The sequence below is a fragment of the Perca fluviatilis genome, chromosome 12, assembly GCF_010015445.1.
Source record: "Perca fluviatilis chromosome 12, GENO_Pfluv_1.0, whole genome shotgun sequence".
Lineage (NCBI taxonomy): Eukaryota > Metazoa > Chordata > Actinopteri > Perciformes > Percidae > Perca > Perca fluviatilis.
In genome coordinates this window covers 11,743,079-11,757,550 of record NC_053123.1, presented here as the reverse complement: position 1 = coordinate 11,757,550, position 14,472 = coordinate 11,743,079, and the positions used below count along the sequence as shown (strand labels likewise).

The following is a 14,472-nucleotide window of genomic DNA, read 5'->3' as shown; positions in this document are numbered from 1 at the left end:
AAACTGACATCCAAGTTTTATCTTAATAAATGGATGCTTCAAAAGAGACCACATGTTTACGGCAGGCTGACAATCTGAATACCTAAAATTTTCAGAATCTCTAAGAATTAGGGTTTGAATTTGTCTCCTCAGGTAGATTATTACCAAAGTCTTTAGGGCTCTTGTCTTTTGTAGTTTACTGCTCTGCTGAATGTGTTTACTTATCCGTGGGGAAGACAATCAAGGGGAAATTGCATGTTCATGGCGCAGATAACACAGACTGGCCACCAGCAGGAGACACTTTTGCTGAGGCCAATTTATCTCAGAAGCAAACTGTCACTAAGTTTTTCAGTGCAAGTATTCTTTAGATTACACTGTCTTACTGGGTGTATGGATTTCAGCAATAATCTTACACTTAAAAAAAATATTACATGGGTGAATTTTGCCTTGTCTACCTTCAACCAACATATCTTTCACAGCTCTGTAATGATGCAGCTGGTGTAACAGAGCAGGCAATCATGCCTCACAACAAGCTCATAGTATCCACAAAAAGGAAATCCCTTTCCAAAAAAAAAGGCTGCATTCTTTTACATTTATAAAATGAACTCTCCAGGGAAAGCAAGAACCTAAATCTCTTCCACATACAGAGAACAGGCATCAAACAGTCCCTCTTTTGCTTGGCTTCGCACTCTTTTGTCCACAAACCACCAGCGCAAGTACTGTCTAATGAGATGCTAATCCTGGCATCTCAATGGTGTTTGGAGGGGTGAGGGTTTTATTTATTCAGTGGCATCTACTCTGTATACAGGCGATGTCTGGTTAGATCAGGCCATAGTCCTGCATAACCTGCATTAGAAAGAGGCACGGTTAAAGGTGACCTCTTCAGAGTATCATCATAACCTCCGTAAGGATCAGTTCTGATTCATTGTCCACATCATAACTGAATTCTAAGAGCGGTAAGTTCAATTATTCAGAGGCCTATACGGAAGAGAACTGGCTCTGTTGTGGTTATTATATTTAAAGGATATTTGAAGAGTAAAATTCATGTTGACACTTTGCTCCAATTATTATTCTGGTAAAAGTTCATACTCTATACTAATTATCTATACTAAGTATTGGTTGAATTAATACCAGCACACTTTTCGAAGCTTTCACCATTAGATTTATTTTAGATATTTTCATAAGCAGGGAGATGTCATGCCATATAGGGAGAACAGCTGACTTGCTTGCAAGGTGAATTATTCGGCAAGGAAATGAAGCAAATAATGGCTTGACTTGGAACACTTGATCAGCATACGGCAGGTGGAAACAAGGAGGGAGGCTCTAATTCTGCTCTCGAGCCAGCTGGTCCTAAAGCAGGGCCGCAGCCAATCTCACTGACCGCTCTGTTTCCCACTGAGCTGTTTCAGCCGAAGGAACTGTGCCAAGAGGTGTGGCACCTCTCTTCAAATCACCAGGCTTTACAAGACTCTCTCCTGTTATAATCGTAACATAATCATGCCAACTACATCTATTGATCTGTTCGCAGTACACTTCCACTGGAGCAGCCAAATGGTATCCTTAGGTGAAGCTCTCACCAAGAGAGATATGATGACACCAATTAGATTACACTGATATTCAAATAGACAATGGATTTATGTGGCATGGGCGACAGTCTCATACTTGGCTTACGGTGAAGCTTGGTAATTCATCCAGTTGTCGCCCTGTCCCAGAAGTCTCTCAATGTCATGCTAATTAATTATTTATCATTACCTAAACGCACTAATTAATTGTCAGTTCAAGGGCATGCTTTTATGCAAGACATATTCAATCTGTCTCTGGGGATCCCTTTCATCATAGTATACATACCAATTATTTATTAATATCCTGCTAATTCTTTGTAGAGTAGACATGGTGAAGGTCAGAGAGGAAGAAAAAAGCCCTGATTTGTGAGTGAAGCCCACTGACATTTATCCCTTCCCGTGGACTTTCCAGATCTGTTTAGAAAGATGCTGTTACCCCCTTTCCTTATTCTCAAAGTGAATGTCAAGGACAGGCGTAAACAGCGATGCCATACCTCATTACTGGTCATATTTTTCTAAGGAGATGCCCTTATCACTGTGTATATTATTAAATGGATGAGACTGCAATTTTGAAACAATGTCATTTTTTTCCCTTTCAAGTTCCTGGGGGTGTTTAATGGCTGAGCTATTTGTCTTTTCCAGCCATGATGCATGTTATATGCTTTTCATCTTGTTGTAAGATCAGACAATCACATTTTGAGTGGGTCTAATTATAGCAGCCTCCCATGAGTTGGCATTAAACTACAGAAGCACACAGACATCTGGTATTCAAATAATTGGCACAATTAGAAAGGGTCCGTGGCATTTTACAGATGTTCCTGTGCACTGTTTAAAATGTGTCAGGACACCCATTAGCTGGTTCTGAGATGAGACCCGAAGTGCAAGAAACTGAAACTAAGAATTCAAACCTCCAAACTTCAAATGCATATGTTTGGTATTAAGGGCACCTCAAATGTCACATCTTAAAGATCTTAAAATGTAGCTAAAAAAAAAATCAGCAACAAAAAAAGAGATTAAAGTTTAATCACAGTTTACTCATTGTTAAATTAGTGTTAGAGGAGAGATGTTTTGTGCCACAAAGTGCAAATTTATCTTTCCAATAATTTGGTGCAACACTGCTTAAACATTCATAACATCGACTGTTAGCTTTATGTAAACACATCACTATGAGAACAGATTTCCCAGCATACACACAGTGGCTCTGACTGCTACTGTATAATAAGTAAATAGTTTAGATGTATCAATGTACGCAGTAGTCTTTACATCATAGTGTAATCAGCAAATTATGTTATATTGACAGATCAAAACATAGTGTTGGCTAGAATATTACCTGAAAATGAAACAACAACACAGCTCCCAGAGATGGTTAAAAAGGTTGGTTTTACTCTACTATTCTGCTTTGCACCTATGTGTCTCATAAATATAAGCATTTTATGTGGTCTAAGTACAATCTAGGACAGTGGGCTATTAATGGCTAAGGGACTCCTCTCCTGGGGCAACAGTGTTAATCGGAGCAATAGGTCTCCTTCCTGCTGGATCAATGTCAGCACAAATTTCAGATTGCTTTCCTGATGTGCGCCAAGTTATCTGTGATTCAACGTTAATAGGTTATTGAACGGAGCCAGCATTTAGGGAGCAGGGCCGTATTTCACATTATTGACAATCAAATGCACACAGCTTTCTCATTAGCATGCATTAGGAAAACACGGAATTAATCTTGACAACACCATTGGGGAACATGACTAGAGTTACACGCTTGTTTAAACAACATGGCTTGGTATCACGTGAGGAGGGGACATGAGGAATGTAGGTAAATACAGCCTGACAGACGTTAAACTGGACAAAACTGTGTTAGCTGAAGGAGAAGTACAAATTAAGAAAAAAAGGGATGAGCAGAGACAACATTGTATTTTGCCTTAAAATAAATTAAACATTGCATTATACATGTATAATGACAAAGCAATCCACAATGCCATCTTTAGCTTTGCAAGCGCTCAGTGCAGCATGGCTTTGCTCACTGTCATTTTGGATAAAAGCAGGGTTTTAAGCATGAATGCCACTTCAAAGATTTGTAGGGCATAAATCTAGTATCTCTTTTATGCAGGGCAAAAGAGGCCTAGCTGTTTCACATTTATAAGACCAACAAATTGGTATACAAGTTAAAGAATACCATGCAATGCATAGTCATCCATTGTCATATTCTTTACAATTAAACTAAAGTGCATGCACGCACACACACACACACATGCAAATGCTGTGTCCAAATGATATAAGCAAGCTCATTATACTGTAATGCATTTGCTCAGACAATTCCTAACCAAAATGCAGCGCTTGGATGACAACATGAGTGGTGGCAATTCAAACGGGCTGTGCTAAATCAGATGACATTTCACTGCACCTGAAGGTCAAGTGTTTTGTCAACATTGACAGGGCCCGATGACGAAGCTGCCAACATTAGTTGAAAGATTTACAGTCCACAAACAAGACGTGGACATAACACATTTGCGAGGAAGGGACGTTACCGATGTTGGTTAAAAAGGTAGAGTTACAATGAAGGTTTGCATGAAGAGTGATACAATATCTATATTAGGGAGTGTGGTGCACTGTATTTCAGACCTGTGTCCAATTGTAAAATGTGAAACAATAAAGAAAGAGCAAATTCGTTATTGTAAAGATAGGCAGAAAGTGCAAAGAAAAGGGAAAAGGGTAAAGCGAGAATAGACGCATATAACAGACGCAACAACAATCACAAAATAATTTTTATATTGAAATTTTAAATTGCAATCTTAATTAAAACATAATTAAGTGTCTAATCACGCTGTAGCAAGCAGAAATTTAAGTCAATAACCGATGACAAAAAAATTTACTACAGCTGTAGCTAATTGACATTAATTCTTACTGAAACAACAAAAAAGAGATCTTGGCTGTCGTCTGGTTAATACTCCAGGGCATTTTATTAACACTTGCTAAAGACGGTTTTGTCGTGGAAGATATATCATTTTGATTATGAGTGAGTGGGTTGTGTCTTTTTGCTGTTCGAAAAAGATACTAACTAGGGCTGTCAAATGATAAAAAAATTGTAATCACGATTAATTGCTGAATTTCTATAGTTAATCGCGATTAATCATGTGTTAAACTTGACTTTAAGATTTGTATTTGTTTATTATTTATTTACTGTAAACAAAAGAAGAAAAAAAGAAGGGTACTAAACAACAGTCAGGAACTTGTTTATTGTTAAGGCCATTGTCAAAATTAAGGATTTAATAATATTGTAATAACTATAACAATAACTTATTTCACCAGTAAATTGCCGTTGAACGACAAAAACAACCACCAGATGGGAAAAGGGTATTTTACAATTACTGTGAATGCACCACGAGGCTACCTATTTTAAGTGAACGCACCGTCTGTATTGTTTAATTCCGACAATGGCAGCTACTGCGCTGCAGAGCAGACTGTTACATCCTGGTGTTGGAATCCTCTACAGTGAAATACAGTCACACTTTATACTGTTTAACGTTAGCTGTCAGCATTTTAACCCTGTTTAATCCAGCTGCTAGCTAAAGGTAGGCTAACGTTACCTGCTGTCCGGTGTATTGTAAAGTCAGGCACCGAAATGAGGCACAGAAATTTTCGTTCTTATTCGGTCTCGTTACTACCGTTTAGGTTGGGACATTTCGGTACCCAACCCTACTTACCAGAGTCAATATAGTGCGCAGTAACTTCTAAATAATTTTGATTACTCACTGACGTCCAGTGATCACCGGTTGATGAGGCAGCGTTTGCACTTTGCACTTTGGTTTCAATAACAGGTCGGCGAGTAGCACTCTCCAAAATAGTGCTTTGCCTGAGCCCACTAGCATCAACCTGAGTCACGTTAACTGGACTATGCTTAGCTCATAGCTGGTAGCTCAAGCTTAACGTGCTTCGGTGATATTTTAATTCGGCTTTACACAATGTGCCGAGTGAAGTGAAAATAAATTAATAAATGGCGGCATGCGATTAAAAAAAATCAACGCGTTATGCTTGGCCCTTAATCGCAACGCGATTAACACGTTAATGCTGACAGCCCTAATACTAACATATAGTAAATACTGAAAACTACATTGTTTATGTAGGCCTCATGTTATTTTAAAATGAGTAGCTAGCAGCTAGCTCGAGTTGATGAGTATAACAGACAGCTGCTAATAGTATTACAATAGTAAAAAAGGGAAACTAAATTTGAAATTGCTTTGAAATATGTTTTCTGCTATTGATTCCTCTTAGCTTTACAAAACAGTATAAAAACATAACCAGGGTCCCTCCTCAAAAAATTGCCTCAATGGTGGCCAGCGGGAGCGACATTAGGAGGGCAATAACTTGAATTATTCATGGCATATTGTTCCATAAGCTTGGTGTACATTATTAAGTAATATAAAATGTCAGGTATTTTCATTCGGTATTAACATTACAGTGGAGAAAGAAATGTGTTTGGTGCACTTGCTGCTGACCCAACCTCGAAGCCATGTGACAAACCATTGCACGAATCTCCCAAGAGGAAGCCACAGGGTATGCCAAATGTCATCATACAAGAAGGCCTGTCCAGGTGGTTTACACCCCAACATCATATAGACTCAGACAAAATATCGCACCTGTCATGACACCATAGTATTTATGTACTACAGTTCAATCCTTGTTTGCATAACTATAGCCAACAGTAATGTAGCCATAGAGGGAAAAAGAGACAGGAAAGGGATGTTAAAAAGCTTGTTTGTTATACAGTTTGTGGGGTAACAAACTCGAAAAAGTGGCACAGGCAAGTGTGTGACATGAGACATAATTCAGAATAAGGGCCAAGTGTCCAGCCAAGCGGACAGACGAGGCTTTCATGTTCAGACTATGCCCGGGGTAAATATTCACTATGACATTTGTGCTGTTTGCTATTTCCATGGGCTGAATTGTAGCCAAATGACATTTTCATCCAAGTCACACTGCCCATGGTTTCTACATTTTAAATCTGTTTGGTATGGGGACACCAAACAATAGATTGTAAGGTGTTCATGGTGTTTTTGCAATAAAGAGGTGATATGACACCACCTCACCCTCAAAGTTCAGTATTCTGAGCTTTTGACCACATCTATTTGAGTTCTGAGTTTCTGCCTTATTTTAGTCAGAAAAATGTATTCTAGTTTAGTTTTACCTCAATTTGGAATTAAACAAGTTACAACAAACTTGCACACCACTCATTATCATGGCTTCACGTAATCTGGTAGACATCCTTGATTTAACATACAGTATAACGTCACCACAGCTGTTTCTCTCTCTTGTATTCTGCAGACTGTTCAGACCACAGTAGCTGTATTGAAGCATGATGTTACATTGTTAGATTAACCGCATTTATCTCGTTCATGCTAGTTCTGGTATTGTTGGCTATCCTTTGGCATTTCACCCCATAACATGATGTAACACATCTTTATAGAGAAAATTGAGGTGTGTTTTTAGTTTTTTCTCGTTTTCCCTTTTAGTTCAAATTCACAAATGGCTGCCAGAAGACATTAAGCACTTAAGTGTGATACTTTCTGGTATGAACTCAAAATGATCCCACACACTGCTCTCTCATTTGAAACCTCTAAATTGGTGGCTCAAATCCATGATCTCAAACGTACACTCCTTCTGTGATACATATTGGAAATTTCTTCTGTTCAGTTGGAAATAGGCATTTAAAATAATAAAAAAATAATGAAAATTTAAATATTTTAATTTTGTATCAGTTGTTTGTACTATTGTAACCTTTCAGTTTTCATCATTATTTTGAACATGCTTTACTGTTAATAAACAAAATGGATTTCTACATTTTAAGTTTAGTTTTCATTAACAAAAACCTCTCTATTGCATTGAACCGAATTACATTGTAAGGTAAGGTGTCTCTAATATTTTGTCCACCTCCTGCATGTGCTATGTCTCCCAAAGTAATTAAACCGTACCAGCAAGGGGAATGAAGAAGCATGAACCCATTATGTGGTGGTGGCCTAAAAGCAAGATTGGTTAATTTTTCAGAGGAATTTCCGCTAATGTATTCAGAGACTGGGAAACATGACAAAATAAAAAGCTCACATTGGCAGCTAAGAAGAAAAGTGTGCATCTAAAGTGTGCTCAGCCAAAGGCTTTCATTATCATAGTTAGCGTGTACTGTGAATGCTATTCATCATCAATATTTTTATTTTATCAATCAATAAAAAAAACAACTTATTGTGACAGAATGAAGTTTAAATCTTTTTTTTTGAGAAAAATGCATACTCACTACTAAAATCATGTATTAGCTTTAATCAAACAGAGATCATCTTTTCCTAAATACACTGATATTGTTAATTAATTCTTTTTTAAACGATCCAGGGGATTGATACCGGTATTGGGGGCAGTGCTGTGAGTCAGGTTGAGATGTATTAGTTTGATAAGGGTTACTAAAGCGAATTAAACCTTCTAAAACTGGTAATATCAGACTTAACTTGGAAATGCCACAACAATGTATTAGCCCTGTTAATGTGGAGAACATGTGCCATATGGAAATCAAGAAAGGAGAAATCTAACATCATTTACCCCAGGGCCCTGCAACATGTAGGCCCATGGTTTTCGTCATTCAAATTCATTACTCTTTGAGTTGGTTGAGTATGGTTGAGTTGGTTGAGTATTCTTATCAGGCTCCATCAAAATTCCCTCTTGCTCTTTATTAGGTGGATCCTAATTCAGACTGTTTTGGGGCACTTCAACATCAATCAACTGCATATGAAAAACTTATATTTTGACTTTTCGATCTGACTTCAAATTTGATTTCACTTTATCAAAACGTTCATTCCACCCCATCCCCACACAGTCAAAGCTGCGAGTCATCTTGTGTTGCTCGATAATTTCAGCACCCTTTAGGGAAAAGGTAGACAGTGTATATTGATTGATTTGGGCTGGATATAAGCTAAAACAAACAGATATCTTGTTCTAAAGATCAAATTCTTCACCAACTCTGGTGGCATTAACAAATGCAGCTGAGACTATAGGCCCAAAACATAGGCACAAGATAATTAGTCACACCAAGCTTGGAGTAGGAAGGGCAGGGAAGCAATCTGACTGAAGGATGTATTGATCCTGCAGAGAGGGAGGGGCACCCAGTCCAGAGTCATGATCAATCTTGTGAGCCAACTCTCTCAATCTGTGATGAAATCTGTGTGTGTTTATATGGGGAAGCATTTTATCTACACTATACACACTCTAAATACACATGTCCGTGTGTGTATGTGTGTGTGTGTGTGTGTGTGTGTGTGTGTGTGTGTGTGTGTGTGTGTGTAGCCACATTAACACTACCAACAGCTTGGTGTATGACTTGTCAGAAAGAGACAAATGTCGGTGTGAGTAAAAGACTCCCAGGGGTTAGAGGAGGGGGTGGGGGGCTTAGCAGTACCACAACATCGGAAGCCTTTATCGTTGAGTTAAAAGCCATCCCTGAGCTGGAGATTCTCCCCATCAAACCGAGCGCTTCAAACCGTGGCACAGTGAGGTTTTAAAACCGGCTCAGGGAGTGATGGAAAAGGTAAATCTTCTCAAATATAAACTGTTTGCATATTGGTGTTACCCAGTGGCTGGTCACAGGTGGGTTTCATCTGATTAGACAGTGGTGATGCATATCAGGAGGTGCAGCCGACCAATTGCAATGCAATTCATCTTCCTCTGATAGGAGGAGGAAAAGGTGGGGAAGGAGTGCAGTGGGAATGAAGTGGGTTGCAAAAGCAGCAGTCCTCCCTTTGGCCTCGAAAGATATGGGATCAATGTTCAGATATTTCTTTTTGCATTTCTCAAGAAGGGTCAAATTAAGAGGAAAAAACAGCGTGTGTAGTTGTTTGTTTCTGGGTTGTAGGGGGTGTAATAAAGCTCAGTGTTGGCCTCCAGGGTTGGGTGTGTGGATCAGATATCAGACAGCATGCTAAGCTGCAGGGACACCCACAGCAGTGGAACTGTAGACGGCTAATTGACAGGCTGTTGGAGACGAAGCTGGTCCACATAGCCAGTCACTTTCACGCTCCCACACTCCTCACTCTCCACCAGGGGGAAGGCGGGTGGCTTGGCGAGACGCGAGAGAGTGGTGTGTGTAGGCTGTTAAGGGGTGTGTGCAGACCCACTAGGGAGGTGGATGTCACTCTCAGTCATCTGTACATGTAGACAGCTCATTTTCACACACACACACGCACGCACGCACGCACGCACGCACGCACACACGCACACACGCACACACGCACACACACACACACACACACACACAAAACCGAGAATTAAATCCTGTTGTGCATGGGAGTTTTTGCCGGACTCACAGACAACATCAGAGTCAAGGCATCTATTTCTTGTGGCTACAGGGTCAATCACACTCATGTATCTTTTTACAAATGCTTGAAAACCACCCAACGAGTAAGAGACCAAGATCAGTGGTGCGATCTTGAACCTGAAAGTTAAAAATAAAATTTGTGGACGGCTTCAGCACGACAGGAAAATATTAAACTTGTTTTCATGTTGTAGGTCTGGTGACTCATCTCTGTATGCTTGCACCTCAAAGTCTAATACTGTACATTGCTGGTACAAACCCTATAGGTAAAATTCACACACGCCACACTCAAATGCTGCCCTACTCTACTACCTATATGTGCAGCCTTCTAGGTTTAAGTGCACGCTGTACCCACGGCTCGTATATTTGCTTTTCCTATTTGTGCTTTTTACATGTTTTTCCTTTGCTCACAATATCTTTTTTTCTGATGGACAACACAAGGGCAGTACACTCATTGAGATCAACTCACAATAACGTCTCTTTTGTGCCATTTGTTCACAGTATTGATTCAAATTAATTTGGTTTAAAATTTCATCCAAGTATGAAGGATAGGACGAGTGAGGGGTGGTTGAACATCATCTATGGCTTACACTATTAAACTTTCAATTATCTATAAAACACACAATAGGGGCTTCAGTCAAAGTGATGACAGACTGCAGGTGTTGAGCTCCTCAGTGTTGTCCCCGTTAACCCAGGATTTTATAGCTCGCCTCGCATGCCACCCTATAGCTGTTTAGTTATCTCCATGAATATATGCAGAAGCGATCTGTCCTTGCTGAGAGCAAAATCTGATAATGCAGCAGCAAACACAGCTGAGAGTCAGAGCAAACTAATTCAGAGCTCTGTTTAAAAAAAGCCAAAGGGCTCGCTGCTCATCTCTGCGACAGCACAACACAATAGATGAACAATTATTCAGAGTTAGACTGGAAGAAAAATAATCTATTTATTCATGGCTTGTTGAATCAGCTTTATCTTCTGTGATTAATCCAAGTCAATAATGTAATCTTTAATTATAAAGAATGGCCTTATTACCTACGTCAAATAATCACGCCGGTCCACGATGCTGGAAAGGGGCAAACAAATTTCTCTGTTTGAGCCCTGAGACTTGTATTTATTTAAATCTTCTGAACAGTGAAAGCACAGAAGCTTAATTAATGATTTCCTGTCATAAACTAATAACGTACAATACAGATAGGATAGTTGATAGGATTTTTTTGTGATTCAAGTATTTTAAAGCACACATTTGAGGCAGTATGTTTTGCCTAAATTAACCAAAAAAAAAAAAAAAAAATTAAAAAAAAAAAAAAAAAAAAAATATTTAAATATATTTCATTCTATGACAATTTAATTTCAAGAGCCCCAAATCCATGTTGCTATTACCAAAATGAAACATCTGGAGTTTACAGAATGATCAATCGAGAGGAAAACACATTACAAGAAGCGGGTCCTGAAGGAAGGCCCCATGAGAGGACGAATAATGACCGATGCAGGCAGGAGACTTTTGTATGTGTGTGTATGTGGCTTTGTACATGCTTGCATGTGATTAATAGGACACCAAATGTAATACTGGCTGCCTTGCTGTAACAAATGATGTGCGATTTGTAGTTACAAAATACACACTTGACATGCGTGTGACTGAATTTGCACTCCTACATTCTGCTCTCCTGCCTGGTCCCACAGCTCCCAGTTCTTCCACTCTATGCACTGTTTTGTTTCCCACCAGGACTCGGAGTAGGTGATTTGTAATGCTTGGAGGCAGCAAGAAGCCTGTAACAAATCTAACTGACAGCCCCTGAAAATGCAGATCACATCGCCGACAGAGAGGAAACAGCAGCTTCGGGAACCTTTAACAGGATCTTAATCTGTGATGAAGTCACCCAGTGTCCAAAGAGAGGAATAGGACGCTTCATGGACTGACATGGGACAGAAATTTCCTGGATGTCAGAATTGTCTGCTAATTAATGTACTCAGGGAGGACCGAGTGTCAAAGTGTCAGAGGACATCGCCATCAAATGTGCTAGAAGCACATTATAAACTTTTTGAGGCATGTTGTGGTTTCAGAGTGAATTTCATCAAACTTTTCGGCTTCCCCAAGGAGCATGACATTTTCTTTTCCCTGATAGAACTGAGATTTGTTTTTGGAGGGGGACCCATTGTCATGGCACAGTTAATTTTACATCTCCATGTAAGGGGCTGCCTTAAACACAACAAAGTAAAATAACAAAAACTCAATACATTGTTACAGAAACTGACTGAGAAGCAGTGAAATGTCATTATTTCTTTGCTGTAATTTGGCACATCAGAGGTAATGTAGTGCCATCCCTGTGATAAGACGGAATCTTTAGGTCTCAGGAAGGTGAGCATTTCAATGTTCAACATACCCTATTAAGACTTGACACCTGCACTTTATCATCACTAAAGCAATTGCATATTCCTATTCCTGCAGGAGAGATGGGGAAATCCATCTCGAGCAAGGACAGTGCCTTTAATAAATAGTGCACAGAACACAGGCACAAACTCTCCCTCTTTCACCTGATCCCCCTCTCTCTCACACACACACTTTATCTCTCATGGAAACTGTTTCATTCCTTTTAGTCAATCTGGCTAATGCAAAAATCATGTATGTCTGTCTTTAAATATTTAATCCTAACAGCAAGATTGAAATACAACGTTGAAGAAGCATTACTCCTTCCCTCCTGAAAGGTACAAGAGCTCAGAGAGAGAGAGAGAGAGAGAGAGAGAGAGAGAGAGCAGAAAGCAGCTGCTCTCCAATGTCAGAAAGAGAGTGGGGGAAGGACAGGGAGAAATGGAAAAGAGAGGAGACTCGGCTATTTTCGATGACAATTTTATTGCCATGCACTCTCAGCTACTGGAGTTGGAGGCAGCATTAAAGCACAGTTTGCCTTGGAAAAGTACACAACCACATACGACAGCTCTCGGTTTCTCTTCGGGAACAGCCTTTGTTCTTTGACATAATAGATTTGGTTACAGGCTGAAACACACGGCTGAAGAGAAGCACTGTTGCTGCTTGGAACTTAGTGAGAAGAAATACAGCTCAACGACTGAGCCAAAGTCATGAATCTTGCAAGCAGAAATATATCGTGGGAACCAAATGGCCCCTAGAGATGAGTACATGCCTTTTCCTTAAAGTATTTATTTTGCTTTCATGCTTATAAGTAGTTTCGCATGAACAAGACAAGTCTATTTGTTGTTTCCGAAAATGTGAAAATGTTACTTTTACTGAACTTCTTTTATACAAAAAAATATATAAAGCCAATAAATCACGAGGAAGTAATGTAATAAGATAAGAGTCCGACAGAGACAGAAGTTTGAGAAACTTTCACTCACCACAGAGAAGTCCTCGACTGAACAGTTCTGTCCACTGAAATTGCAGCTCATGAGCATCTCTTCTAACTGATGTCCTGTCCTGTTGAAGATGTCCTGCATGTCAGGGGCAGGATACATCAAATCAGTAGGTCTGTGCCCATCCTTGTTTTTGGGGGGCAGACCTGTTAAGTTAGCCAGGTGGTAGATGTCGGCATCGGTGAGCGCGGAGAAGCGAAAGCGGTTGATGTTGCAGATGGTCACAGCAGGGAAAACCATCTCTGGGGTCGCCTCTTCATTCAGAGCTGTGACATGAGGGTGCTCCAGGTAAGAGATAGCACACTTAGCCGCGTGGTATAGAAACAGCACCAGTGAAGTCAAAAAGGCAAGAGCCCAGAGAGTCTGCCGGATGCCCAGGCGACCAGAGACAAAGATGTGGTTAATCCCATGAAGAGAGCAGGAGTTAGCAAACCCGGCCAAGTCCTTAACCGGAGGTGTGCAGCTCTCCTCAATCAGGCTCTCCTTGTCTCCATCCTGCTTGCTTTTTTGCTTCTCATCCTCCTCTGCAAATTTGATTTTGCAAACAAATTCGATAGGCATGGGGGCAGCCAGGTCTGCGTTTTGGTTTTGTTTTTGATGGCAGCTATCAGCCCTGGATCACTTCCCTCCTTCTTCCTTGGCTTTTTGTCCTCTGAGCAGAAAACAACTCCAGAAAGAAGAGAAAAAGACAGGCGAGAGTTTGTTGCTGCTGCTGCTGCTGCCGTTGCTGCCTCTGCTGTGACTGATAGTGCTGCCGCTGCTTCTGCCGCCACGGCTCCTAGTGACTAGAGCGCTGCTGCTGCTGTGCTGCTACTGCTCTGAACGCTTGTCTCACTACTTGATCAGCTCACAGTCTCGCTTATCAGCAGTAATACAGCTGTCAAATAAAATAAAAAAAACACCCTTGCACACTGCCTCAGACCCACAGATGAAAATGCAGCATTTTCAGTCGGACTGAAATAGGCACAGGGTACTTAATAATTCATGAGAAGGTAACATTGTGATTATTTCCTCCTCACTGGCGCGAGCCGCAACTTCCCCCGGTCATCCCAGCGCTTCCCGCAGAAAGCCCCCCTCCTGTTTAATCCGCTTGTTTGGACGCGCTTCCACTTCTTGACCTGAATAAAGTTGGTGTCAAAGGTTGTTCAGCCAAACATCCGGTGTTTGATGTGCATCGCAGGGGGTCATCGCTTTTTAATGCAACCCTCAATAAGGTCTCTGGAACAT

The 14,472-nt window shown here is 40.3% G+C and overlaps 1 protein-coding gene across 2 annotated transcripts in view; it reads right to left on the bottom strand.

Annotated features, from left to right (window-relative positions):
• asic4a (acid-sensing (proton-gated) ion channel family member 4a) overlaps positions 1-14,216 on the bottom strand; it is a 95,270-nt gene extending 81,054 nt beyond the window's left edge. The window contains exon 1 of one of the 2 annotated variants that reach the window (XM_039818676.1): positions 13,231-14,216. In XM_039818676.1, coding sequence (XP_039674610.1) covers positions 13,231-13,806 — 576 coding nt within the window. In that variant the 5' untranslated portion in view covers positions 13,807-14,216. The remainder of the gene's footprint in view (positions 1-13,230) is intronic. The other variant, XM_039818675.1, reaches the window with a different exon arrangement.
• Positions 14,217-14,472: the final 256 nt, after the last annotated feature.